The sequence below is a fragment of the Chiloscyllium punctatum genome, chromosome 11, assembly GCF_047496795.1.
Source record: "Chiloscyllium punctatum isolate Juve2018m chromosome 11, sChiPun1.3, whole genome shotgun sequence".
In the NCBI taxonomy this organism is placed as follows: Eukaryota; Metazoa; Chordata; class Chondrichthyes; order Orectolobiformes; family Hemiscylliidae; genus Chiloscyllium; species Chiloscyllium punctatum.
The window spans coordinates 75,206,416-75,231,809 of record NC_092749.1 but is presented as its reverse complement, the minus strand read 5'-3'; the positions used below and the strand labels follow the sequence as shown (position 1 = coordinate 75,231,809).

General features: G+C 41.1%; 1 protein-coding gene across 13 annotated transcripts in view; it reads right to left on the bottom strand.

Moving 5' to 3' along the window:
* arid1b (AT-rich interactive domain 1B) overlaps positions 1–25,394 on the bottom strand; it is a 590,298-nt gene that overhangs the window by 327,015 nt on the left and 237,889 nt on the right. For 12 of the 13 annotated variants that reach the window (XM_072581056.1, XM_072581059.1, XM_072581057.1 and 9 more), the window contains exon 4: positions 24,845–24,955. The exons of the other annotated variant lie outside the window; for it this stretch is intronic. In XM_072581056.1, coding sequence (XP_072437157.1) covers positions 24,845–24,955 — 111 coding nt within the window. The remainder of the gene's footprint in view (positions 1–24,844; positions 24,956–25,394) is intronic. 13 annotated transcript variants of the gene reach the window in all.

The window sequence follows — 25,394 nt, the reverse complement described above, 5'->3', positions numbered from 1 at the left end:
ATCCCTCCTTATCCTTCTGAACTCAATTCAGTATAGACCCAGAGTCCCCAAACGTTCCTCTAATGTTAAGCTTTTCATTCCTGGGACAATTCTTGTGAACCTCCTCTGAGCATGCTCCAGGGCCAGTATATCCTTCCTGAGATATGAGGCGCAAAACTGCCCAGAATATTCCAAATGTGGCCTGACCAGAGCCTAACTGAGCCTCATAAGTACATCCCTGCTTTTATATTCAAGTCCACTCAAAATAAATGGCATCACGGTGGCACGGTGGTTAGCACTGCTGCCTCACAGCGCCAGAGACCCGGGTTCAATTCCCGCCTCAGGCGAGTGACTGTGTGGAGTTTGCACATTCTCCCCGTGTCTGCGTGGGTTTCCTCCGGGTGCTCCGGTTTCCTCCCACAGTCCAAAGATGTGCAGGTTAGGTGAATTGGCCATGCTAAATTGCCCGTAGTGTTAGGTAAGGGGTAGATGTAGGGGTATGGGTGGGTTACGCTTCGGCGGAGCGGTGTGGACTTGTTGGGCCGAAGGGCCTGTTTCCACACTGTAAGTAATCTAATCTAAAAAAAATCTAATCATTGCATTTGCCTTCCTCACAACTGACTCAGGAGAAAGTGAGGTTCCTGAAGAAGAGCTTATGCCCGAAATGTCGATTCTCCTGCTTCTCGGATGCTGCCTGGCCTGCTGTGTTTTTCCAGCATCACATTTTTCACCTAACAATTGACTCAACCTGCAGGTTTTCCTGAGAGAATCCTGCACTAGAACTTCCAAATCTCTTTGCACTTCAAACTTCTGAATTTTCTCCCTATTTACTGAATAATCCATGCCTCTATTCCTCCTACCAAATTCCACAACCTCATACTTTGCCACGTTGTACTCTATCTGCTACTTCTTTCCCCACTCTCCTAACCTGTCCAAATCCTTCTGCAGCCTCCCCGTCTCAATGCTACCTTTCCCTCTACCTATCTTTGTATTGTCTGCAAACTTAGCCAGAATGCCCTCAGTTCCTTCATCTAGCTTATTAATGCATAAAGTGAAAAGGTGTGGTCTCAAAACTGAGCCTTGTGGAACACCACCATTGGCTGCCATCCTGAGAAAGAGTTTTTTTTACACCCACTCTCTGCTTTCTGCCAGACAGCCAAACTTCTATCCATGTGAGCATCTTGCCTCTAACATTGTCGGCTGTTATCTGACTCAGTAGCCTGCTGTGCGGCACCTTGTCAAAGGTGGTCTTTAAGTCCAGGTAGATAACATGCATTGGCTCTCCTTACTCTAACCTGCTCGTTACTTCCTCACACAATTCGAGCAGGTTTGTCAGGCATGACCTCCCCTTGATGAAACCATGCTGACTTTGCCCTATTTTACTATACACTTCCATTGTGAAGGATGAAATTTCTGAAATACTTGGAAGTCAGGCTAATCTATCTGTAATTTTCCATCTTTTGCCTTACTCTCTTTTTAAACAGGCGTGTCACGTTTGATTTTCCAGTCCTGTGGGACCCTCCCGGACTCTAGCGATTCCTGAAAGATCACAATCTCCACTAATGCCTCCACTATTTCTTCAGCTATATCCCTTAGAACTCTAGGGTGTAGTCCACCTGGTCCAGGTGATTTATCCACTTTCATACCTTTCAGTTTTTCTAGCACCTTCGCCTTGGTGATGGCCACCATACTCAGCTCTGCCCCTGACTCTCGAAGTTTTGGGATACCACTCATGTCTTCCACTGTGAAGACTGACGCCTTGGAGGACGCTTACCCAAAGATCAGAGGCTGAATGTCCTTGACTGCTGAAGTGTTCCCTGACTGAGAGGCAACACTCCTGCCTGGTGATTCTTGTGCAGTGCCCATTTATCTGTTTTTGTAGTGTTCCAACGAACACGCCAATATACCATGTCTCGGGGCATCCTTTCCTGCAGCATATGAGGTAGACAACATTGGCCTATACCTCTACTTCACACCTTCAAACAACCAAACCTCAAATAATTTGCAGCAAACTGCCCAGCCTTCAGGAGAACAGCAACCACAACACCACACAACCCTGCCAAGGCAACAAATGCAAGACATGTTAGACCACCATCATGAGGCAGGAAAGTAAGCTTTATTTACAAATATTGACTGTGCATGACTAGGACACATGACATTACATCATTTCCTATGATGTATATGGTTAGATAGACATTTATTCAAATAACTAGCAACGTCACCATCCCCACCTTTTCCTGCGCTACATTGATGATTGTATTGGCGCCACCTCGTGCTCCCATGAGGAGGTTGAACAGCTCATCAACCACCAATAGCTTCCACCCTGACCTCAAGTTCACATAAACCATCTCTGACACCTCCCTCCCCTTCCTGGACCCCTGTCTGTCTCTGGTGACCAACTCAACACGGACATTTAGAGTCATAGAGATGTACAGCATGGAAACAGACCCTTCGGTCCAACCCATCCATGCCAATCAGATATCCCAACCCAATCTAGTCCAACCTGCTAGCACCCAGAACATATCCCTCCAAACCCTTCCTATTCATGTACCCACCCAGATGCCTTTTAAATGTTGCTATTCTACCAGTCTCCACCACATCCTCTGGCAGATCATTCCATACATGCACCACCCTTTGTATGAAAAAGTTGCCCCTTAGGTCTCTTTTATAGCTTTCCTCTCTCACCCTAAACCTCTAGTTCTGGACTCCCCAACCCCAGGGAAAAGACTTTGTCTATTTATCTTATCCATGCCCCTCATAATTTTGTAAACCTCTAAAAGGTCATCCCTCAGCCTCCGATGCTCCAGGGAAAACAGCCCCAGCCTGTTCAGCCCTTTCCCAGAGCTCAAATCCTCTAACTCTGGCAATATCCTTGTCAATCTTTTCTGAACCCTTTCAAGTTTCACAACATCTTTCCAATAGGAAGGAGACCAGAATTGCACGCAATATTTCAACAGTGGCCTAACCAATGTCCTGCACAGCCGCAACATGACCTCCCAACTCCTGTACTCAATACTCTGACCAATAAAGGAAAGCATGCCAAACGCCTTCTTCACTATCCTATCTACCTGCGACTCGATTTTCAAGTAGCTATGAACCTGCACTCCAAGGTCTCTTTGTTCAGCAACACTCCCTAGGATCTTACCATTAAGTGTATAAGTCCTGCTAAGATTTGCTTTCCCAAAATGCAGCACCCATTGGCCCATCTGGTCAAGATGCTGTTGTAATCGGAGGTAACCCTCTTCGCTGTCCACTACACCTCCAATATTGGTGTCATCTGCAAACTTACTAACTGTACCTCTTATATCCACATCCAAATCATTGATATAAATGACAAAAAGGTAGAGGACCCAGCACTGACCCTTGTGGCACTCCAATGGCCACAGGCCTCCAGTCTGAAAAACAACCTTCCACCACCATCCTCAGTCTTCCACCTTTGAGTCAGTTCTGTATCCAAATGGCTAGTTCTCCCTTTATTCCGTGAGATCTAACCGTGCTCACCAGTATCACATGGGGAACCTTGTCAAACGCCTTACTGAAGCCGATATAGATCACATCTACTACTCTGCCCTCATCAGTCCTCTTTGTTACTTCTTCAAAAAACTCAATCAAGTTTGTGACACATGACTTCCCACGCACAAAAGCCGTGTTGACTATCCCTAATCAGTTCGTGCCTTTCCAAAGACATATATATCCTGTCCCTCAGGATTCCCTCCAACAACTTGTCCACCACTGACATTAGGCTCACTGGTCTATAGTTCCTGGCTTGTCCTTACCACCCTTAAACAGTGGCACCACGTTAGCCAACTTCCAGTCTTCTGGCACCTCACCTGTGACTATCGATGATACAAATATCTCAGCAAGAGGCCCAGCAATCACTCCTCTAGCTTCCCAGAGTTCTAGTGTACACCTGATCGGATCCTGGGGATTTATCTACCTTTATGTATTTCAAGACATCCAGCACTTCCTCCTCTGTAATTCGGACATTTTGCAAGGTGTCACCATCTATTTCGCTACTTTCTACATCTTCCATATCCTTTTCCACAGTAAATATTGATGCAAAATACTCGTTTAGTATCTCCCCCATTTTCTATGGCTCCACACAAAGGCCACCTTGCTGATCTTTGAGGGGCCCTATTCTCTCCCTCGTAATCCTTTTGTCCTTAATGTATTTGTAAAAACCCTTTGGATTCTCCTTAACTCTACATGTCAAAGTTATCTCATATCCCCTTTTTGCCCTCCTGATTTCCCTCTTAAGTATACTCCTACTTCCTTTATACTCTTCTAAGGATTCACTCAATCTATCCTGTCTATACCTGACATATGCTTCCTTCTTTTTCTTAACCAAACCTTCAATTTCTTTAGTCATCCAGCATTCCCTATACCTATCAGCCTTTCCTTTCACCCTGACAGGAATATACTTCTTCTGGATTCTTGTTATCTCATTTCTGAAGGCTTCCTATTTTCCAGCTGTCCCTTTACCTGCGAACATCTGCCCCCAATCAGTTTTTGAAAGTTCTTGCCTAATACCATCAAAATTCGCCTTCTCCAATTTAGAATTCAACTTTTAGATCTGGTCTATCCTTTTCCATCACTATTCTAAATCTAATAGAATTGTGGTCGCTGACCCAAAGTGATACCCCACTGACACCTCAGTCACTTGCTCTGCCGAAGAGTAGGTCAAGTTTTGCACCTTCTCTAGTAGATACATCCACATACTGAATCAGAAAATTTTCTTGTACACACTTAACAAATTCCTCTCCATCTAAACTCTTAACACTATGGCAGCCCCAGTCTATGCCTGGAAAGTTAAAATCCCCTATCATAACCACCCTATTATTCTTACAGATAGCTGAGATCGCCTTACAAATTTGTTTCTCAATTTCCCTCTGACTATTAGGGGGTCTATAATACAATCCCAATAAGGTGATCATCCCTTACTTATTTCTCAGCTCCACCCAAATAACTTCCCTGGATGTATTTCCAGGAATATCCTCCCTCAGCACAGCTGTAATGGGATCCCTTATCAAAAATGCCACTCCCCCTCCTCTCTTGCCTCCCTTTTTATCCTCCCTATAGCATTTATATCCTCGAACATTAAGCTGCCAGTCCTGCCCATCCTTGATTATTTCAAACTAACATCCTCCCACATCTACCTTGGCTACACCTCCTCCAACTCGACCTCCTGTAAAACTGCAATCCCTGACTCCCAATTCCTTTGCCAAATCTGCTGCCAGGAGGAGCAATTCCACTCCACGACATCCCAGTTGCCCTACTATTTCCAGGACTGCAATTTCCCCTCCCATGTGATCAATAATGCCCTCCATCACATTTCCTCTTCTTCCTGCACCTCCGTCCTCGAACCCCACCTCCCCAACCACAATAAGGATAGAATCCCCGGTCCTCACATTCCAGCTCACTAATCTCCAGATACAGCGCATTATCTTCTGCCATTTTCATCAGCTTAAGTCAGACTCCACCACCAAAAATATATTTCCCTCCCTACCCCTATCTGCATTTCACAGAGACCATTCCCTTTGTGACTCCCTCGTTAGGTCCACGCTCTCACCAACCCACCCTCTAAATCTGGCACTTATTCCCCCCCACTGCATGAAGTGCAAAACCTGCACCCACATTTCCCCCCTCACCTCCATCCAAGGCCCGAACATATAATTTCAAATCCAGCACCCCTTTTCCTGCATATCCTTCCACCTCATTTATTGCATCCGTTGCTTTTGATGCAGCCTCCTCTACATCAAGGAGTTCAAGCACCAACTTGTGGAGCTGTTCAGAGAACATCTCTGGTCAATATGCATTGCCCTGTGGCCAACCACTTCAACTCCCCCTCACACTCTCCCAAGGATATGCAAATCCTGGCCCTCCTCCATCACCAAATCAAAGCCACCTGCCAACAGGAGGAAGAATGCCTCATCTTCTGCCTCGGCACCCTACAACTACATGGCATCAACACTGACCACCAGTTTGCAAGTCTCCCACCCCATTCCAAGTCCAATCCAGCACCGACCTCTTGACCTGACCTACCTATCCATTCATCTTTCTTCCCACCGATCTGCTCCATCCTCCCCACTGACCTATCACAATCACCTCCCACCTGCATCCACCGACTGCTATTCAATCCACCTTTATCCCAGTCCCACTCCCACCTCCCCTATCTATCTCACAGCCCCCTTTCCCTTCACATTATGGCTGAAGGGCTTATCCCAAAACGTCGACTCTCCTGCTCCCTGGATGCTGCCTGACCTGCAGTGCTTTTTCCAATACCATATTTCAACACTAATATATTAACATACCAACCATCTTATGAACATAGTAGTTAATTCTTAGGTGGTACAGTTTCTATAATCTTTATTATGATAAATATCATTTACCCCTGACTAGGGGCGGCACAGTGGCTCAATGGTTAGCACTGCTGCCACACAGCACCAGGGACCTAGGTTCGATTCCAGCCTTGGGGGACTGTCTGTGTGGAGTTTGCACATTCTCCCCGTGTCTGCGTGGGTTTCCTCCGGGTGCTCCGGTTTCCTCCCACAGTCCAAAAATGTGCAGGTCAGGTGAATTGGTCATGCTAAATTGTCCATAGTGTTTGGTGCATTAGTCAGAGGGAAATGGGTCTGGGTGGATTACTCTTCGGAGGGTCGGTGTAGACTTGTTGGGCCGAAGGATCTGTTTCCACACTGTAGGGAATCTAATCTAATCAGTTCAATTGTCAGCCCTTTTGAACTTTTGCAGTTTAGAAATCATTACTTCTATTTAACTTCTTCCTTTTTTTTGGGAAGGCACATTCCTATGTGAGCACTTGGAGCAAATAACAATTCACGAATATTGTGAACACTTTCTAATCTACAATGAAATGCAGCTGTGACTGTCCCAAGGCTCCTTCTACAAATACTATATGTAAGATCAATTAATCAAGTTAAATATTTGAATTTTTAGTTCCAAAAATTTAAAAAGGAAGAATTAGATGATACAGTTTTTCTTGCTTCCAACCAATGCTATTCACAGCAGAATATTATTGCTTGACTTTAGTTTAACTTCAATTGCAAGTTTGCGAACTGCAAACTTTGAGTCTACTTTCAAAACGCTTACATTTTTTAAATTATTGCCACATATACTAATCTTTTTCCAAAAGATGAATGATCTACCATTTACATACAGAACTGGCTCAAAGAGTGTGGTGGTGGATGGTTGCTTTTCAGCCTGAATACCTATGACCAGTGGTGTGCCACACGGATCAGTGCTAGGTCCAAATGCTTTTCATCATCTATATAAACTATTTGGATGTGAACATAGGAAATAATAGTTATTAAGTTTTCAGATGGCACCAAAATTGGAGGTGTAGTGGGTAGCCAAGAAGGTTACCTCAGAGTCCAATGGGATCTTAATCAGTTGGGCCAATGGGCTGACAAGCGGCAGATAGAGTTTAATTTAGATAAATGTGAGGTGCTACATTTTGGAAAGGCAAATCAGGGCAGATTTGTACACTTATTGGTAAGATCCTGGGGAGTGTTGCTGAACAAAGAGACCTTGGAGTGCAGGTTCATAGTTCCTTGAAAGTGGAGTCACAGGTAGATAGGATAGTGCAGAAGGCATTTGGTATGCTTTCCTTTGTTGGTCAGAGCATTGAGTATATGAGTTGAGAAGTCATGTTGCAGCTTTACTGGACATTGGTTAGGCCACTTTTGGAATACTGTGTACAATTCTGGTCTCCCTCCTTTAGGAAGGATGTTGTGAAACTTGAAAGGGTTCAGAGAAGATTTATAAGGATGTTGCCAGGGTTGGACTGTTTGTGCTGTAGGGAGAGGCTGAAGAGGCTGGGGCTGTTTTCCCTGGAGCAACGGAGGCTGAGGGCTGACCTTAGAGGTTTATAAAATCATGAGGGGCATGGATAGGGTAAATAGCCTATCTGGGGGAGTCCAGAACTGGAGGGTATAGGTTAGGGTGACAGGGGAAAGATTTAAAAGGGACCTAAGGGGCAATGTTTTCACACAAAAGGTGTAGCGTGTATGGAATGAGCTGCCAGAGGACGTGGTGGAGACTGGTACAATTACAACATTTAAAAGAATGACGTGGAGATGCCGGTGTTGGACTGGGGTGGACAAAGTTAAAAATCACACAAAACCAGGTTATAGTCCAACAGGAGAAAGTGAGGACTGCAGATGGTGGAGTACCAGAGTTGAAAAATGTGGTGCTCAAAAAACACAGCAGGCCAGGCAGCATCCGAGGAGCAGCAGAATCGACGTTTCGGGCATAAGCCCTTCCTGAAGAAGGGCTTATGCCCGAAACATCGATTCTCCTGCTCCTCGGATGCTGCTGGCCTGCTGTGCTTTTCCAGCACCACATTTTTTAACTCTTATAGTCCAACAGGTTTATTTGAAAGTACAAGCATTCGGAGCACTGTTCCTTGCTTCCTCATGAAGGAGCAGCGCTCTGAAAGCTTGTATGTCCAAATAAACCTGTTGGAGTATAACTTGGTGTTGTGGGATTTTTAATATTTAAAAGGCACCTGGATGGGTTTATGAACAGGAAGGATTTAGAGGGATACAGGCCAAATGCTGTCAAATGGAATTAGATTAATTTAGGATATCTGGTCAACGTGGACAAGTTGGACCGAAGGGTCTGTTTCCGTCCTGTACATCTCTATGCATCTGAGATACTAACAGTAGCCCTCCCCAGTATCTTTCAACACATACCTGCGAATATACACAATTATGCAATGTGAAGCAGGCGTGATTTTAATTGTTTCCTCTGCTACTCAAAATATCAATTGACACCAATAAGTCTATCAACAAATTGTACTGCGTCAGACAATAAATTGGAGGCTGGGCTGGATTTATAGCAAACTTTATTTACTCAGAAATACAGCAAATAGTCTACAATACAAAAAAAAATCTGCAGAGTCTGATTAAAAACAGCTTCTGCAAACTACATAAGCAGAACTCCAAGCTGATGAAAACAGAATTACTGATCAACAAAATACGAGGATTTTTAAGCTTTAGGATTGAAATTATGGAATATAGCTATATATAAATTATTACTATAAAATTAATTCCAGTCATATACAACAGTGCAGTCTAGGCATGATTAGGATAACTATCCAACCACTTACATTTTGACTGGAAATAGTGGTGTCACAGATGTGAATCGAGACTAGCTGTTTCCCTTGGTTGAGGGTCAATCACAAGAGCAGCATAGTTTGAAAGTAAGGGGCAGGAGTTTCAGAGGGGATTTGTGGAAAAACATTTTCATTCAGCAGTGGTGGGAAACTGGAATGTCACATATGAATAATAATGCTATACAGCTTAAAAGTAGGTATCCCACTTAGTGGGACAGACATGTGTCATAACATGTCTGATCAAGTTGATTAAAAGTATCTATTTTATAGATTCATAGCATGCAGGAAAGGCCCTTCAGCCAATTGAGTGTGCACTGACATAACTACCACTAAATGTGCGCTAATCCCAATTTCCTGCATTGTCCCATATCCTTGAATGTTATGTCATCGGAAATGGTCATCCAATTTATTTTTTGAAAAAGCTGCAAGGTTTCTGGCCTTTACTACTTTATCAGGCAGGGCATTCCAGATTCCCACCACCCGATTAGTCAAAACATTTTTCCCCAAATCCCCTCTCAAACTCCTGCCCCTTACTCTAAACTATGTCCCTCGTGTGAGTGACCTTCAACCAAGAGAAACAGATACTCTCTATTTACTCTGTGCATACCATTCATAATCTTATACACTTCAATCATGCTTCCTTCTCCTCCCCTCCCCCCACCCCCCCAAACAAGTCTTCTCTGCTGCAAAGAAAAAAATCCAAGCCTTTTTAGTCTCTCCTTATAGTTCAACTTCTTCAACCTATTCCCATTCCTAACGGGTGATTCTTGTGGTGCTGGGGTACTGTCCCTACCTCTGGGCCAGGAAGCCTGAGTTCAAGTCCCACCCACTCTAGAGATGTGTCTTAACAATTTTAAACAGGTTGTTTAGGAAATAAACAAAACTGTTATGAATTTATTTACTTGTGGTATCGGTCCACTTTCAATGGCAGATACCATTCCACCAACAAACACATACTCATTCTTACAAGTTTGGTGTTTATCTAATTGCAATATCCCATCCTGCATGTTTAAGTGGAAGCTCCTTCCACCAAAACTGTAATAAAGATAATTTTCATCTGAATACATTATTTTGCAGTCCATGCACACAATACGCACTTGAACAGCAAATAAACGGTTCATATTCTAATCTTTGCAAATGGCAACCATTAATTATTCATCTAAATCATTCTTGATTAACATTGCATTATCATATACTGTTCTAAGCATAGCCAATGTTGAAGAAAATTACAGGTTGTACTGCTGTAACCCGTATTTTGTTAACAAGAATTCACCATAACATGATTGACGAATTGGGCACCCTGTTTCTAAAATGTGAAATTTTAAAGCATATGTTGGTTATAACGTGATTCCAGCCCCATTACTTTAAATGGTGCTGCTGTTATGCAATTTTCTTATAACACGGGATTGCACAAGACAGCAACTACTGTGCTATAGCAGAACTGATTATACCCTGTTTTAATCAGACAAAATGGATCATTGGATTTACAATTTTCTGTCTCACAACTGACAATAAGTTGCAGAAAATGTGGTTCAGTGAAGTTTGAGAATGAGAAATTTCCTTCATATTTCTGTAAAAGGCAAACCTTTGCATATTCACTACAATGAAAAGATGTACAAATATTGTATTTCAGTGAAGAAAATATCCCCATATCAAGGCAGGCTGCTGGGAAACAACATTAAAGTGGATTTTAACCTCTCGTTCTCTTTTGTTGAACTAAGGACTCCCCAAGCAAATTATAGAAAGAAGTGTGCATTAAAGCAATTTTCAATCAAAATCAAATCTATTATTTAGTGACACCCACCAAAACACTTAACAATTTGAAACTAAGATTGAATTTATAAAGCATGAAAAACATATTGAGCCAATGGCAGGAGTAATTCTTTTTACTCAGTGCTTGAATTGAAAAGGTAAAAACAGCATTGCATTTTAAAATACTCATGACAACATAGTGCAATTCTCTACCCAAAAGAATAAAGCTTGAACTACATAGTCAATCGCTATTCACACTCTAAGAAAACACAACAGGCAGTCGTTTCCTGGACTTTAATGCAGTTTCTGAAATTCCTATCATTTGGTAAGTCGAATACAAAACATCCAAGTGCTCTTGATAATCACTATAAACATCTGGCTCCTTGCTCTGTTCTTAAACAGTGGAAAGCTATTACACCATAAAGAATGACAGATGTGCAGTTATTTCTTTCCATCTTGAGTTCTAACTGAGACAGACTAACTAACACTGGCAAATGTCAGGTCTGAAGACCATAAAGCTGTAATCACAGTGGGCAGCGATCATTTTGGGTATGCAAAGAAGAAAAACACTTTTTTTTTTAATTAAAAAGGATGTATTTTCAATTAAAATAACCAATTGGCATTATTCCATAAAAACAACTTTTTGCACTTGAATTTAATACGAAGGTGGCTTTTAAACCATTGCTGTATTAAAATTAGCCACAACCTTAAATTACTGCCTAAATAAAGTCTACAGAAGATACTAATCTTGTCATTAAAACCTGCCTTGAGCTGAATTGTTATCCAGAATAGGCAAAATGCTGACTATCCCCAACTTCCCAATGTGTTGATTTGTGACATTCAATTCTATATGTACTGTAAATAGATGGCTATTTCTCCATACAAAAACAAAATACTATGGATGCTGAAACCTGAAATCAAAATAGGAAATGCTCAGCAGGTATGGCACCATCTGCAAAGAGAGAAACAGCGTTAACATTTCAGATCAATGACCTTTCATTGCAATTTCACTCCCAACCAGTTTAAATGAAGGAGAGGCAGGAACACAGGGAGAAGGGAAAAATGAAAGAGAAGGCCCATGATAAATGAAAGGAAAGAAAGTTTAAAAGACAAAGATGATAGTGCAAAACAAAGGGGAATAGTAATAAGACAAGAAATGAAACAAAGGACAGATTCAAAGATGTAAATCATTTAAGTTAAATCATCATTGGCAGTTATTGCCTTCCCAAAAGAAAAGGTGGGGGCTAGAATAATTTGAAACACTGAAGAGGCACACCAATCTCCATCCACTCACCCTTATCTGCATGGATGAACTTGAGTTTGCATTGGGACAAAGTGAGGACTGCAGATGTTGGAGATCAGAGTCATTCCTGATAAAGAATTTATGGCCGAAATGTCGATTCTCCTGCTCCTCGGATGCTGCCTGACCTGCTGGGCTTTTACAGCACCACACTGTCGACACTTAAGTTTGCGTTCACCAACCTCACCTTTAAATTCAGTCATTATTCCTCCAAACAAAAGGTAATACTGTAGAAACCCCAACGGATGCAAGCTATACCTGCCTAGTTGTGCAATTTGTAGAACACTCTTTGTTCCAGTCTTAAATGGGTCCTCCCTTTACAATGATGCAAGGGTCCTCCCTTACAGTTCCAAGATATGAACAAGTGATTTCCAGCACTTAGGCCAAGATGAACAGTAACCATAACAATTCTCCTAATGAGTTCACCCAAAGTGAACTTTATATCTATGGCAATATTTCTTTCTGAAGACTTTATACAACATACTCTCAAGCTGAATTGGAAAATATCTGCCTCTAACTCTTCTTTGTCCGTTCAGTGACCAAAAACACTTCTTTTGGGTGCACAGACTCCCTGATTGGGATTGTTATCCTGGGCCAATCAAGATCTCAGTCAATGAGATCCACCTGACCCCAGTTCCAATCACTACATCCCTCCCCCATTTAAGTATGGGAATATAGTCCTGTTCCTTCTCTTGTAGCTTCTTCTGCAACATTTTTGCCCTGGGACTGTAACCTGTCTCTTGCACCCAGAGCATCTTGGGTGAGCTTCTTCCTCCTCTTACGGCTGTAATGATATCAAGACTGCATCCACCTTGGACACTGAGGGTTTCTCTTTGCTAGTTGGAGGGGGAGAATCCATGGTTTCTGACTGCTCTGAGGGGCCAGGTATGTTTTGCTCCTGCCTTGCTTGCGCAGTAGGTGCTTTCAGGTGATCTACATGTTTGTTCAGGACCGCCTCACCTACCCAAACTGTGTGTGCTGGGACCTGACTTTGCATCAATTCGCCTTGTACCTGTGCAGAGCCATATCTATGATTTTAACACCAAACATCGTCCCCTGAAGTAAACAGTCTCTCTCACCTAGGGGCGGCATGTGGCCAGCAATGGCCCAGACCGATAGCAGGAATGCCAATCAGGGGGCACGGGCTGACCGACACAAACAGGAGATTAGAGAAGAAAATAAACAGGAGATTCAGGATGTCTCCTCAGTCTAGGAACTGGCTTTAAGCTGGCTGGTCAGAGCCCATACGTCGTGCACAAGTAATGGGTGACTTGGCAACAGGATATCAGCTTCCGTGCAGTTATTTCACATACCCTGCTGGCCCATGTGCTAACCAGCATAGATAGCAACTCTAAATAAAGACTACTTCTTGGAGCAAGGCAGCCTGATGAAACACAATAGAGGCCACACTCTTTGTTGGGCAGGTAGACCTCAAAGTGAACATCTCTTTGGTGTTGGTTTCATGGTGAAGAAAACCATCCTCACTAAATTTTCAAAGCTATCAGTTGGTCATTCCTATCTCATTTCCCTGTGCCTTTCCCCTTCAAGATCAATGAGTATAGAACTTTCATCAGCTCATCTCATTATGTTCCAACCACGAATGCTCACCTAGCTGACAAGATAATAATCTAAACAGATCTCAGTGAATTCATCCAAAATGCCCCTCCTAACAGCACTTATGTAACCTAACGGACACATGCATACTGGAGTGCACCCAATCCTGACAATGCAGACCACCAGCTTGTCTAATCAAAACTAAACTTCCAGTTCAAGTCAAAGCACAAGAACAGACCTGGTGACAGCCTACCAATGATATATCGAGTCAACAAACTGCAAAATTCATTTTGCAAAGATACATATCAATCAACCTTATACGCTAGACTGGAACACTCTGATCTCACTGGTGATTCTACTTCAAAGGAAATCCAGGAACATAAAAGCTGCAGAACTGGATACTCGCAACAAGGACATTAGATTCAATATCAAGAAAAACAAGGACTGGTTTAATGAAAATGACAAGAAAATCTGAGGCCTGCTTGCACTAAAATTATCAGCTCATCAGCCAAGAGAAAAAGACAGCCTGCTATCATTTATGCAGCGCCCTTTAATGTAGGGATTTTAACTGAAGAACATTCAAAATGGTGAAATGGCAGGTTTTCCACAGCTGACATACTTGTGTGCTGGTTATATATAAAACAAAAAAAACACCCTGAGGAGCAAGACCCTTAATGGTTAGACACTTCACACCAACAAAGTCCATTCTGGACTAGTGGTCAGAGCATTTCATGAAAAGTCTTAGGTGTCAAGTGCACAGTGCATGACACTGCTGTCAACTACATCTGACAACAGAAAATAACTGGTTGACAACCCAACTCTGAAGGAAACAGTGACCACTCTTGATCAGATGAAGAGGAACAATGGCCTGTCAGTCAAAGCAATTGCATCTGAATCCTTGTATCAAGGTGACTATACAAAATATACCAAGCCTTTGAAGTTTCATGGCCTGCTAAGAACAAGACAGTATTGCCAAGCATCTTTGTAACATTGTTACCATCACTTTGTACAAAACAAATGAGAAAACTCAGATTGCTTCACGACTGTGGGATTGCTCTCCTTTCTACTGTTAGGAAGAGCCTTGCTAGAATACTGAGCAAGACTGTGCTTACCATTGTGGAAGAGAAAATCTCCCAGAGAGTAAGCTTAGTTTCAAACAGAGGCACCACAGATATGGTACAAACATGCATTCAGGCTGCTGAGAGAAAAACAAAAATCTGTGCACAATTTTCAGAGAACTCACGAAGACATTCAACATTAAGAGCAGAGATGAGCTTTGGAATGCCTCAAACACTGCTATCACATCAGTTTCTACCATTTTTCTGTGGCACACATTCCAGGTACCTACCGCCCTCTTTTTAAAAAGAAACTTGCCTTGCACATCTCCTTTAAGCATTTCCTTAAACCTATGACACTTCTACCCTGGGAAAAAGACTCCAACTATCCATCTGCGGCTCCATAATTTTATATGCTTGCATCAGGTCACTCTCAGTCCCTGAGGTTCTAGAGATAACAATCCAAGTTAGTTCAACCTCTCTTTATAACCAATACACCCCAATTAAGGCAACATTCCAGTAAACCTCTTTTGCACCATCTCCAAAGCCTCCACATCTGTCCTATAGTTGGTGACCACAACTGCGAACAATACTCCAAATGTGGCCTAACTAAAGTTTATGCAGCTGCAATGTGAATTGCCAACTTTTATACTCAGTGCCCAACCAACAAAGGCAAGCATGCTGTACGCTGTCTTTAGCACCGTATCCACTTGTGTTGCCACTTTCAGGGAGCTCCGGACTTGCACCCTAAGATCCTTCTTTATATAAATGCTCTTCAGGGTCCTGCCATGTAACATATACTTTCCTCTTGCGTTTTAGGACATCAATTGCATCACCTTACATCTGTCTGTATTAAACACTTATCTGCTATTTCTCCACCCAACATTCCAACTGATCCATATCCTGCTATCCTTTTACAATCTTCCTAACTATCCACAACTCCACTAATTTTCATGCCGTCTGCAAACTTAATCTGACCACCTATATTTTCATCCAAATCATTTATATATGACAAACATCCCTGCACTGATCCTTGTGGAAAGACGGCAGGAGGAAGCAAACTAAAGGAAGTAAACAGACTAGTCTGCTAATCTATACTTAAATGTGCTACCAGAAAGCAAAAAAAAAGTTGTCTATTGCAGACAAGTAGCAGAAAATACATGAAACCCTCAAAAATCAGGAGTACTTTCCACTGAAATAACCCTTTTACAGCATCTACTTTAGTAGACAAATGGAAAAGCTGAACTTTATGGTAGCAAATTATGCCACATTTAGAGTTTACATCCTACATTTAAGAACATTAAATAAAAACATTCAAGTCATATTTATCCATGCTTTTAAAAAATGTCTAATTTACTCTGGCAAATGCCATAACTTAGTCTTATATTAGTGTCTAACTCTTAACAGGAGATCTAGGAGCTTCTCAACTTGCATCACTTTATCTGTACTTCAATGAGAAGTATATTTCACCAACTTAATAGATCCACTAGACGGTGCTCTACCTAATGTCAGAGCATCGTGAGGCACAAACGTGTTTTCTTTGAGTGGATCTCCCAAATCAGGATTTGCCTGTGTCAGACAGCATGCAGAGTTGGGGGAGGGGACGATGAGGAATAGCAATTTTTCACAGCCAGAATAGTCAGATTTCCACAACAAGTTAGTTTCATTGTTCCTTTCTTTAGAATAGTCAAAATACCACCACGAATTTAATGGCGCTAGAGTGATTTGTTTTTCTACACCTCAACTTTGTTTAGATCAGATATTCTGACATCTAAAATGAGCACTCACAATTACAATTGAAACCTAACTGCAGAATCAGCTAAATTGACATTTGACTGAAGACAATGGTTACAGACTAAAAATGACAATTTCACACAGTTGTCAGGAATAAGAGGACAACAATTGATATTTTATACTGTTTTTAGCATTAAAAAACCCAAGGTATTTCACAAATTTGACAAAAATACATTATTAAAATATCTACGCTGACTGCTCTTGATTAATTTGTGCCTTTCAACATAATGAATATTCTTCTTTTCAGTGTTTTTCCAATAAACTGCTGACCACAGAGATTCAGCTGACTGGCCTGCAATCATTTAGGCTACCCCTTCCTCTTCAATTGCAATGACTATTCTGTTTTTCACAAAAATAGGAAACAAAGTGAAGTATTCATTAAAAAAAACATGGCCACATCTTCCAACTGAACAGAACTTTTTTTTGGTTTCCAAACAGCAGTAATCTTTCCTTAATTATCCTTTTACTCTTTACATGTTAATGATCAGTAATATGCTTGCCTTCTAAAGATCTTTTCATACTCTGCATGCTCTGTGACACTTAGGCAAGTCCCGATTCGGAGATCCACTCTTAAAGAAAACATGTTCGTGCTAAAACTTCCATTTCTTTGAATGCCTCTCAATGCTCTGGCACTAATTTACCATTACATATCTGCTTCCAGTCCACTTTTGCCAGTGCTAAGAAGATGGAGTTGGAAGAGGAGAAATTAAAAAGATTAGGTGGAAAGGTTGGCAACAGAGTAGTTTGGGGAGTTAGAATTGCAGCTCACGAAGAGATCAGACAGAGTATGTTCTCCTCCGAGCTGCTCTACAAATGCCTTGTAGCTCACTTATATGCACGTGAATAGCAAAGGATCACTAATTGATTCAATGTATGAACCCATTTCTCAAAAATCCCATTTCTTAACAGACCTGTTAACTCAGATCCTAGCTGATTTGTCCTTGCCAAGCTAGAAGCAGGAAGTCAACCATGCCACAATAACCAATTTAACCCATTTAAAGAAACATTGTTCACAGCATACAGTTTCTGGATACAGCCATCATATAAATGCAATCATGCTGTATAAAGCAGCATTATAGTAGACTTTTGTGCTGTATTTTCATTTAGTGTCACAACAAGAGAGCACAATGAAACCTTACAGCTTATATTAGTTTGGCTTTTCAATCACACCTCCCACCAAACCATAAGTATTCTAACCATAGAAATAACTGGTTCACTAAAAGCCAATACTAGGAATTCTTCAAACACTTCAGCCTCAGGAATACTTGATTTTTTTAAGAAAAGACAGAATTAACAAAGCAGAGTTTACATCACTACTCACTGCATAAACAATAAAAACAATTCCTCATGATGCTGCCTCTTGTTAACCATCATGATAAATATATATGCATTCTTTTATATGTATCCTGTAATCTATGCAACACAAACCCATAATATAAGCACATAGCCAGCGATAGGCTGGTCTAATGAAGATTATTAATTTCTATAATTGATCCTTATGATCCAATCCCTCCATCATTCTAATTTTCCAATCCGTATCATTTCAAAACTGCAATATTCTTTTCGTACAGTTTGTAATGCGCAGAATGATACAGAACATTCATGGACACGTGCACAAATTTTGCAGACATTCCATTTTAAACATACGGACCAAGTACCTTTGGAATAAAATTAATTGTATATGTTTATTCTAAATGTTTAAAACAAACTAAATCCTAAGATTACAGAAGTGCATTTTGGATGCTACTTCTAACTAAAGTGTTCTATGATTTTATTTCACAGCTGAATGAAATATTGTGCCACTATAAACCTGCTACTGAGACTAAACAATCTGCTATGAGCAACAGCAAAATTTATTCATTTTCTGCCCCGTCCCTAATCTATTAGTAAAAGAGATACCAGGAATGCACAGGTTTGATGACAGCAGTTGTAAAATATTTTTCTTTAGGTTAGAAAATTACTTGTGTCATTATGCTGTTCATGAATGGTAGGAGGGGAAATGCAGGGAATTCCAAATCATTTAAACCATCCTCTCTTGCTGGAAATTGTTAGTCAAAAATTAATGATAGGGTGAATGAACACTTCGAAAATTTTCAGCCAGTCAAAAAGAGTGAAAATGGATTTATAAAGATAGGTCATGCTCGATAAGGTGATCATTTTTTGTAGTAGTAGTAACTAATGTAGTGTCTATGGATGCTATTCATGTTAACTTCAAGTCAACCATAAACCTCTTAGCTAAAGCTGAAGCAATTAGGTGAGAAGGCAAATTGCTGACCTGCCGTGGAAACTGGCTGAGCTGCAGGAGTCAGAGAGCGGTTATAGTAGGCATTTTAATCAGCAGAATGTGACTACTGGTGTCCCTCACAGATCTGTGTTGCAGCCTCAATTATTTACTGTCTTTATTAGCCACTTTAATGATGGAATGTACATATACTGATCATAAAAATGTCATGCACCAGAATAATCTAAAATGTTGATGGATTGCTGGCCTTGATATCTAGAAGACTAGAATATAAAGGGGCAGCAACCATGCTTTCAAGCCTGTTTGGAAGGTAGCTGAAGTTTTGTGAACTTCAATTTGAGAGACAGTGTAACAGAAAATTTACAAGCATGACATATCAACACAGGCATGAAATTGGGAGGACAAATTATCCAGCCTAGGGTTGTAATCCCTGAAATTTAGAAGGTGAAGTGAGATTGGATCAAAACGTTTCACAATATTAAAGTGAACAGATTGGAAAAGCATATTTCTGCTGTTTGGAGAATCTACCATAGGGGCTGAATCTCAAAGTTACAGCAAATAAAAATTAAATTTTCAGGAGAAAAATTCAGAACATTTACAAAAAGCATTTTCAAAACATTCTCTTTTTCAACTAGTGATTGATAGCAGATCAAATGGTACTTTTAAATTTGAAATTGATAATATTTTGTTAACAAAAATCTTAAGCAGTATGCAGCAAGTATGACAAGAGCTTTGGTAGAAGCAATTACAGTAACATAATGGTCCCAAATTCGTTACTGAAGGAAAGCTTAACAACTTGCACCATTAGTACCTGCCACTAAGCTCACCAACGTGCCTTCATCTATCTGTACAGGGCAATATACAAGCAACCTCATAAAATAATGGCAAACATCTTAAACTAGGAATTTAAATATTTCTTGGTTAATTTGCACATACATTGCTTTCTTTCTAATGTCAAAACCTTAATTCAACTAACCTAGAAAGACTCAACTGTAGATCAATTCCTGAATGGATTGGAAACATACCCTTCCAAACAATGAAGCAGATCATAAAGTATCCCTTCTATCAAACCAAAACATGGATTGTAATTTGGAGTTAGGATCCAGATGGCAAGTTCATAGTTGGGTCTTAACTTCAGAGCATTTAAGGAATAGTCATCAAACAGGATTTTAAAACATATTTCTTATTATCCAATTCAAGACAGTAGGTCAGGTTTCAATGTTGGAGACCCAGCGGTAGTATCTGTGGTACTCAAGGAAGTGTCACCTGCCTTTCCATTTCGGGAATGACAGCATCTCAAGCTGTAGCAACCCTCTCAGTTTATAAAAGCAAAGGTCCCTATGGTTATAAATGACACCCAGATTTTTTTAAACCATGCAGGAGTCTGCATGGCCATGAGAAGGTCACCACCTTTCTCTGATGACTCCAGGAGCCTACCTGCTGACTAAAGATCCCAGTCGGACAAACAAGGCTTTAATAAGTTCTTAGTAGATTCCATATACCTACAGTAGGTAGACATCCAGATCCCACCCACCCTCCCAGTCTGGACTCCAAAAAAAAGCTAAGAGTATGTTGGTTCTTTACAACAGACAGTTGCCAGGAAATTCTGGGCCCTCCCATCTCTGCTCTCAGTTACACCTCAGAGTAAAAGCCCAGCCTATGTATCTAGTCTAACATCAGAGTAGGTATTTATAAGTCTCTTGCTCTACACAGCAAATTTGCTGTTACGATACGGAATCTCCAAAGTCCACAGGAACAGAAATCGAATGTCTTATCACAAATTGGCCATTACAAAAAAAACCTCTAAATCACATTTGGTATTCAAAGATCCAATAACTTTTCTATTATAATTTTGTTTCTTTCCCAAATTGAGAACTACAAAGAATAAATTATAGCTATTTATGTTAAAGTTTAGGGGCAGATATGTTTAACCCGGCTGATCTCTGTGTAGTTCTAGAACTACAGCAATGTACCTGTAGTTAACTTTTAATTTGCTGAGGAAGCCACTCAATTGCATCTAACCACTACTGAAAGATGAAAATCAATAAAAATCAGAGGTATCTTCAGCAATCAAACTAAGAATGGACATAAAAAGCACATCATTTTCATTCAACCTTGCAGTCCTCCTTATAAATATTTGGCATCTTGTGTCAAAACTGAGAGTGCTGTCTTACAGAAATTAACACAGTCATTCTAGTTAAGTCCTACCTCACAGCCAATGCTGCAGACTTCTTCAACACTATCCTTGGACATATCCAGGTCCACCCCAGAGGGATCCAACACAGATGCCACAGAGTCAGGATGGACTAGCCCTGGTAGCCCATAATGTGCCTTCCACATGTGGCCAAACATGAGCAAGAAAATCGGATTAATTATACTGCAGTGCCTCAGCTGATGAATAAGAGCTCCTCCATGTTAAACAGAACTTGGATGAAGCACTGAGAATAGTAAAAGCACAGAATGCACAATGGTTGGAGAACTTCAAAGTCCATCACAAAGAAATCACAAAGAATGGTCAGTATCACCACTACTTGACTGAACTGGCTGAGATCTGAAGACCTCACCTGCAAAAAGTAATGAGAGAATCAACAAAAGAAAAAAACCTACTGGACCTTCTGGCTATAAACTTACTTCTCATAGATCCATCTGTCATGGCAGTAAAGACAGAAATGGACAGTTCACAGCCCTTCCAGAGATAAAGCTTATCTTCACACTGACAACTCCTCCATTATGTCAGGGTAAATGGAAGGTGATCAGAACCAATCTAACAGCTCAAATTGGTATGTCTATTGTATCTGCCCTGCCCCAACTTGGAAGAGCAAACTGAATTGTCCTTCAAAGGCTGTAGTCAATCCTACCACAAAGGAAGATGGTTGCTGCTGTTGAGAAGCTCATAAATTCAGACCAAAGACACATTGCCACAACATTGTTAACTGCTTCACCATAAGGTCAGAAGTGGATCAGGGGCAAACAGAATTCAATCTGGATAAGCTGAGGTGATACACTTGGGGAGAACGAACAAGGCAAGGGAATACACAATAAATGGAAGGACCTTGGGAAACACCAAAGATCAGAGGGATCTGGGTTCATGCCCATTGATCCATTAAGGTAGCAGTACAACTAGATAAAGTGGTTAATACGGCAGAGGGGATACCTTCCTTTTACTAGCTGAGGTATAAAGTTTAACAGTACAAAGGTTTTGCTGGAACTGTATAAAACATTGGCTAGGCCACAGGTAGAGTTCTGAGAGCAAATTCTGGAATTCACATATTGGAGGAATGTGATTGTGCAACAGAGGATGCAGAGGAAATTTACAGGATGTAGCCCGGGCTAGAGTTTTAATTATGAAAAGAGATTGAATTGTTTTCTTTGGAGCAAAAGAGACTGAGGAGATGCATAAAATTATGACCAACATAAATAGGGTAGACAGAAAAGAACCAATCTCCATAGTTGAGGAATCGATAACTGTGGGCATAGATTCAAGGTAAGGGGCTGGAGTTGAAAGGAAATTCTTTTTTCATGCAGATGGTGGTGGGAATCTGGAACTCTCTGCTTGCAAGGGTAGTAGAGGCAGAACCCTCACAACAATTAAATAGTTTTTGATGTGCACTTGTGTGCCACGGTATAACAAGGTTAGGAGCCAAGTGTGGAAAGATAGGATTCAGATAGTTAGATAATTGCATTTGACAGGCACAGACTCAAATGGTCCAAAGAACCTTATTCCATGCTGTAAACTTTTGTGACTCTCAGTGTTCACTTATGACTGCACACATGCCAACTATTATTCATAATTCAACAGGCAAACAGGCAGTTATGGCTCAACATGCAAGATGTGGAAAACATTCAGGCTTGGACTGCTATGTGGCAAGCAACATGCATGCCATATCCATATCAAAAACTGACTTCTTTCAACAAGATAGTAGCTTACTATTTGATCTTGACGTTCAACAGCATAACCATTTCTGAAATCACAAATATTAGCAAGCTAGCGGTCACCAGTGTTCAGAAACTGAACTTGAACAGTCACCTAATTACTCATTCCTGATGAAGGGCTTTTGGCCGAAACATTGATTTTCCTGCTCCAGAGATGTTGCCCGACCTGCTGTGCTTTTCCAGCATCACTCTAATCCAGACCTAATTACAGTGGCTCCAAGAGCAGGTCCGAGGCTGGAAATTTTGCAGAAAATATCTCAACCTTGACCTCCCCAAACCCTGTCCACCATTTGCCAGGTACAAATCAAGAATGTGATGAATACGTGTTGTTTGCCTAGTTGAATGCAGCTCCAAAAACACACTAGAGGTTTGATGCCACCAAGGGAACCTGCTTGATCAGCAATGCTTCCATCAATTTAAATGTTCACTCCCTCTAATATCAGCACACAGGGACTGCAATGTACCAGCTGTTCAAGACACGGCAATAACTCAAAATTTGTCAACAGCACATTGCAAACCCACAACTTCTGTTATACACAGAGATCAGCAGAGTGGACACAGCGGCAGCACGGCGGCTCAGTGGTTAGTACTGCTGTCTCACAGCGCCACCCTTGGGAGACTGTGCAAAATCCACACAGACATTCTTCACATATCTGCATGGGTTTCTCCTGTGGGTGCTCCAGCATCCTCCCACAGTCCAAAGATGAGGAAATTAGGTAGTTTGGCCATGCTAAACTGCCCATAGTATCCAGGGTTGTGCAGGGTCTGGGTGGAATGCTCTTTGGAGGATTGATGTTGATTTGATAGGCTGAATGGCCTGCTTGCACACTGTTGGGATTCTATAATTCTACATGGGAACATGATAACCTACAAGAACTCTTCCAAGTTATATATCATCCTAACTTTGAACACTGCGTCAAAATGCTGAAACTATCCATTCAAGCAGAGCGGTCTGACTTGCAATTTATACTTCAAAATCAAAGATCAATACAATTAAATTTATTTCTTTCCAAGTTTTCCTGCTTTTTCCTTCTGAATTAAGGATAGACAATAAATAACAGCCTTCCCGTCATGCCCACCTGAAGATAAAAACACAGTTCTCCTCAAAGCAGAGGAACAAGTATAGCTTTAAAGTAAAGGTTTACATTTTTCAGAGTTTTTGATTTCTTTTTCATTTGTTCATTTTTTTTTGTGGGATGTGGTGGTCACTGGCTGATCAACAATTATTGCTCATTCCTAGTTGCCCTTGAGAAGGTGGTAGTGAGCTGCAGTCCACAATACCATTAAGGAGGGAATTCCAGGATATTGATCCAGCAACAGTCAAGGAATGACAACATATTTCCAAGTCAGGATGGTGTGTGGCTTGGAGGAGAATGTGATGGTAGTGATGTTCCCATGTACAGTCCCTGTTGCCCTTGTCCTTCTAGATTGAAGTGGTTATGGGTTTGGAAGGTACTGTCTGACAATCTTTGGTGAATTTCTACAGTACATCTTGTAGGTGGTACACATTGCCGCTACTGAACATCGGTAGCGGGGGCAGTGGATGTGGTCCCAATCAAGCATGTTGCTTTGTCCTGGATGGTGTCAAGCTTCTCGAGTGTTGTTTCTCTTTGACTACACGGTTTCGAGTACTAGAAGGGTCCATAAAAAGACTACATAGATTTGTAATAATTTGGCAAAAGAACTACAGACAAGGATAAACATTTACTAAGGAAGATATATTTGCTTTCACAAGGAAATTTTTCACATTTTCTCCCACTTGTGTTGTAGTCACAGGAAGATAGTATGTCTGGCCTGGTTGCTTGTGACCTGATCATCCAAAAATGCACTGCCCAGAAGAATACTGTTGGTAGAGTCAATGGCAAGTTCAATGGGGAGTTGGATGCAAACATATGAAAGAGGAAAATTTGTAAGATTATGGTGAAAAATCAGGGGAGTGGGGCTAATTGTAAAACTCTTTCAAATAGCTGGCATAGGTGTGGTGAAACAAATAGACCCCTTCCATGCTGAACGTGCTATGATCTAAAGAATATCAAATTTTTCACAGCAGCTATAAATGGTGAACTTCAATTGTATTACAAAAAACATCATGAGTCACTTACAGGCAAACTTGATGGTCTTTCCTGCTGTAACAAGTTCAAATCTTCATGGTTGGGCTTGCTAGGTGTCAATGGCGGCACAGTGCGAGCTCCATAGCCTTCCTGAGATATATCCTGCGTAAACAAAACTCATTTTTACAAAAAGGCTCTGTTTAGTTGTGAGCGTGAGTCATGGGAAGCCAATGGGGCATAAGGTTAGCAATGTAATGAGATAACCAGCAGAGGGAAACAATTCAACTAGAGGGTTACAAAAGCAGACAAAGTGATTATCTTCTATTGCTAGACACTATTTCACTCAGCACAATAACCTCCCACTGTGTAGCCCAGGAGGTTGTAAGGGATTAACCGCAATGTCTAAAACCAACACATGTCTGAGATTTCCTTTAATATCTCTCCATACCATGATAATAGAAGTGAAAGCTAGACAGCTTTACAATGGGCAAACAAAATGAGCAAGTTCTGACTTTGCATTGCATTTCCACCGTTCTGCCAAGGCTGACATAAAAGTAGCAGCATAACTATCTCTCAAAACCTTTTACTCTTCATACTTCAT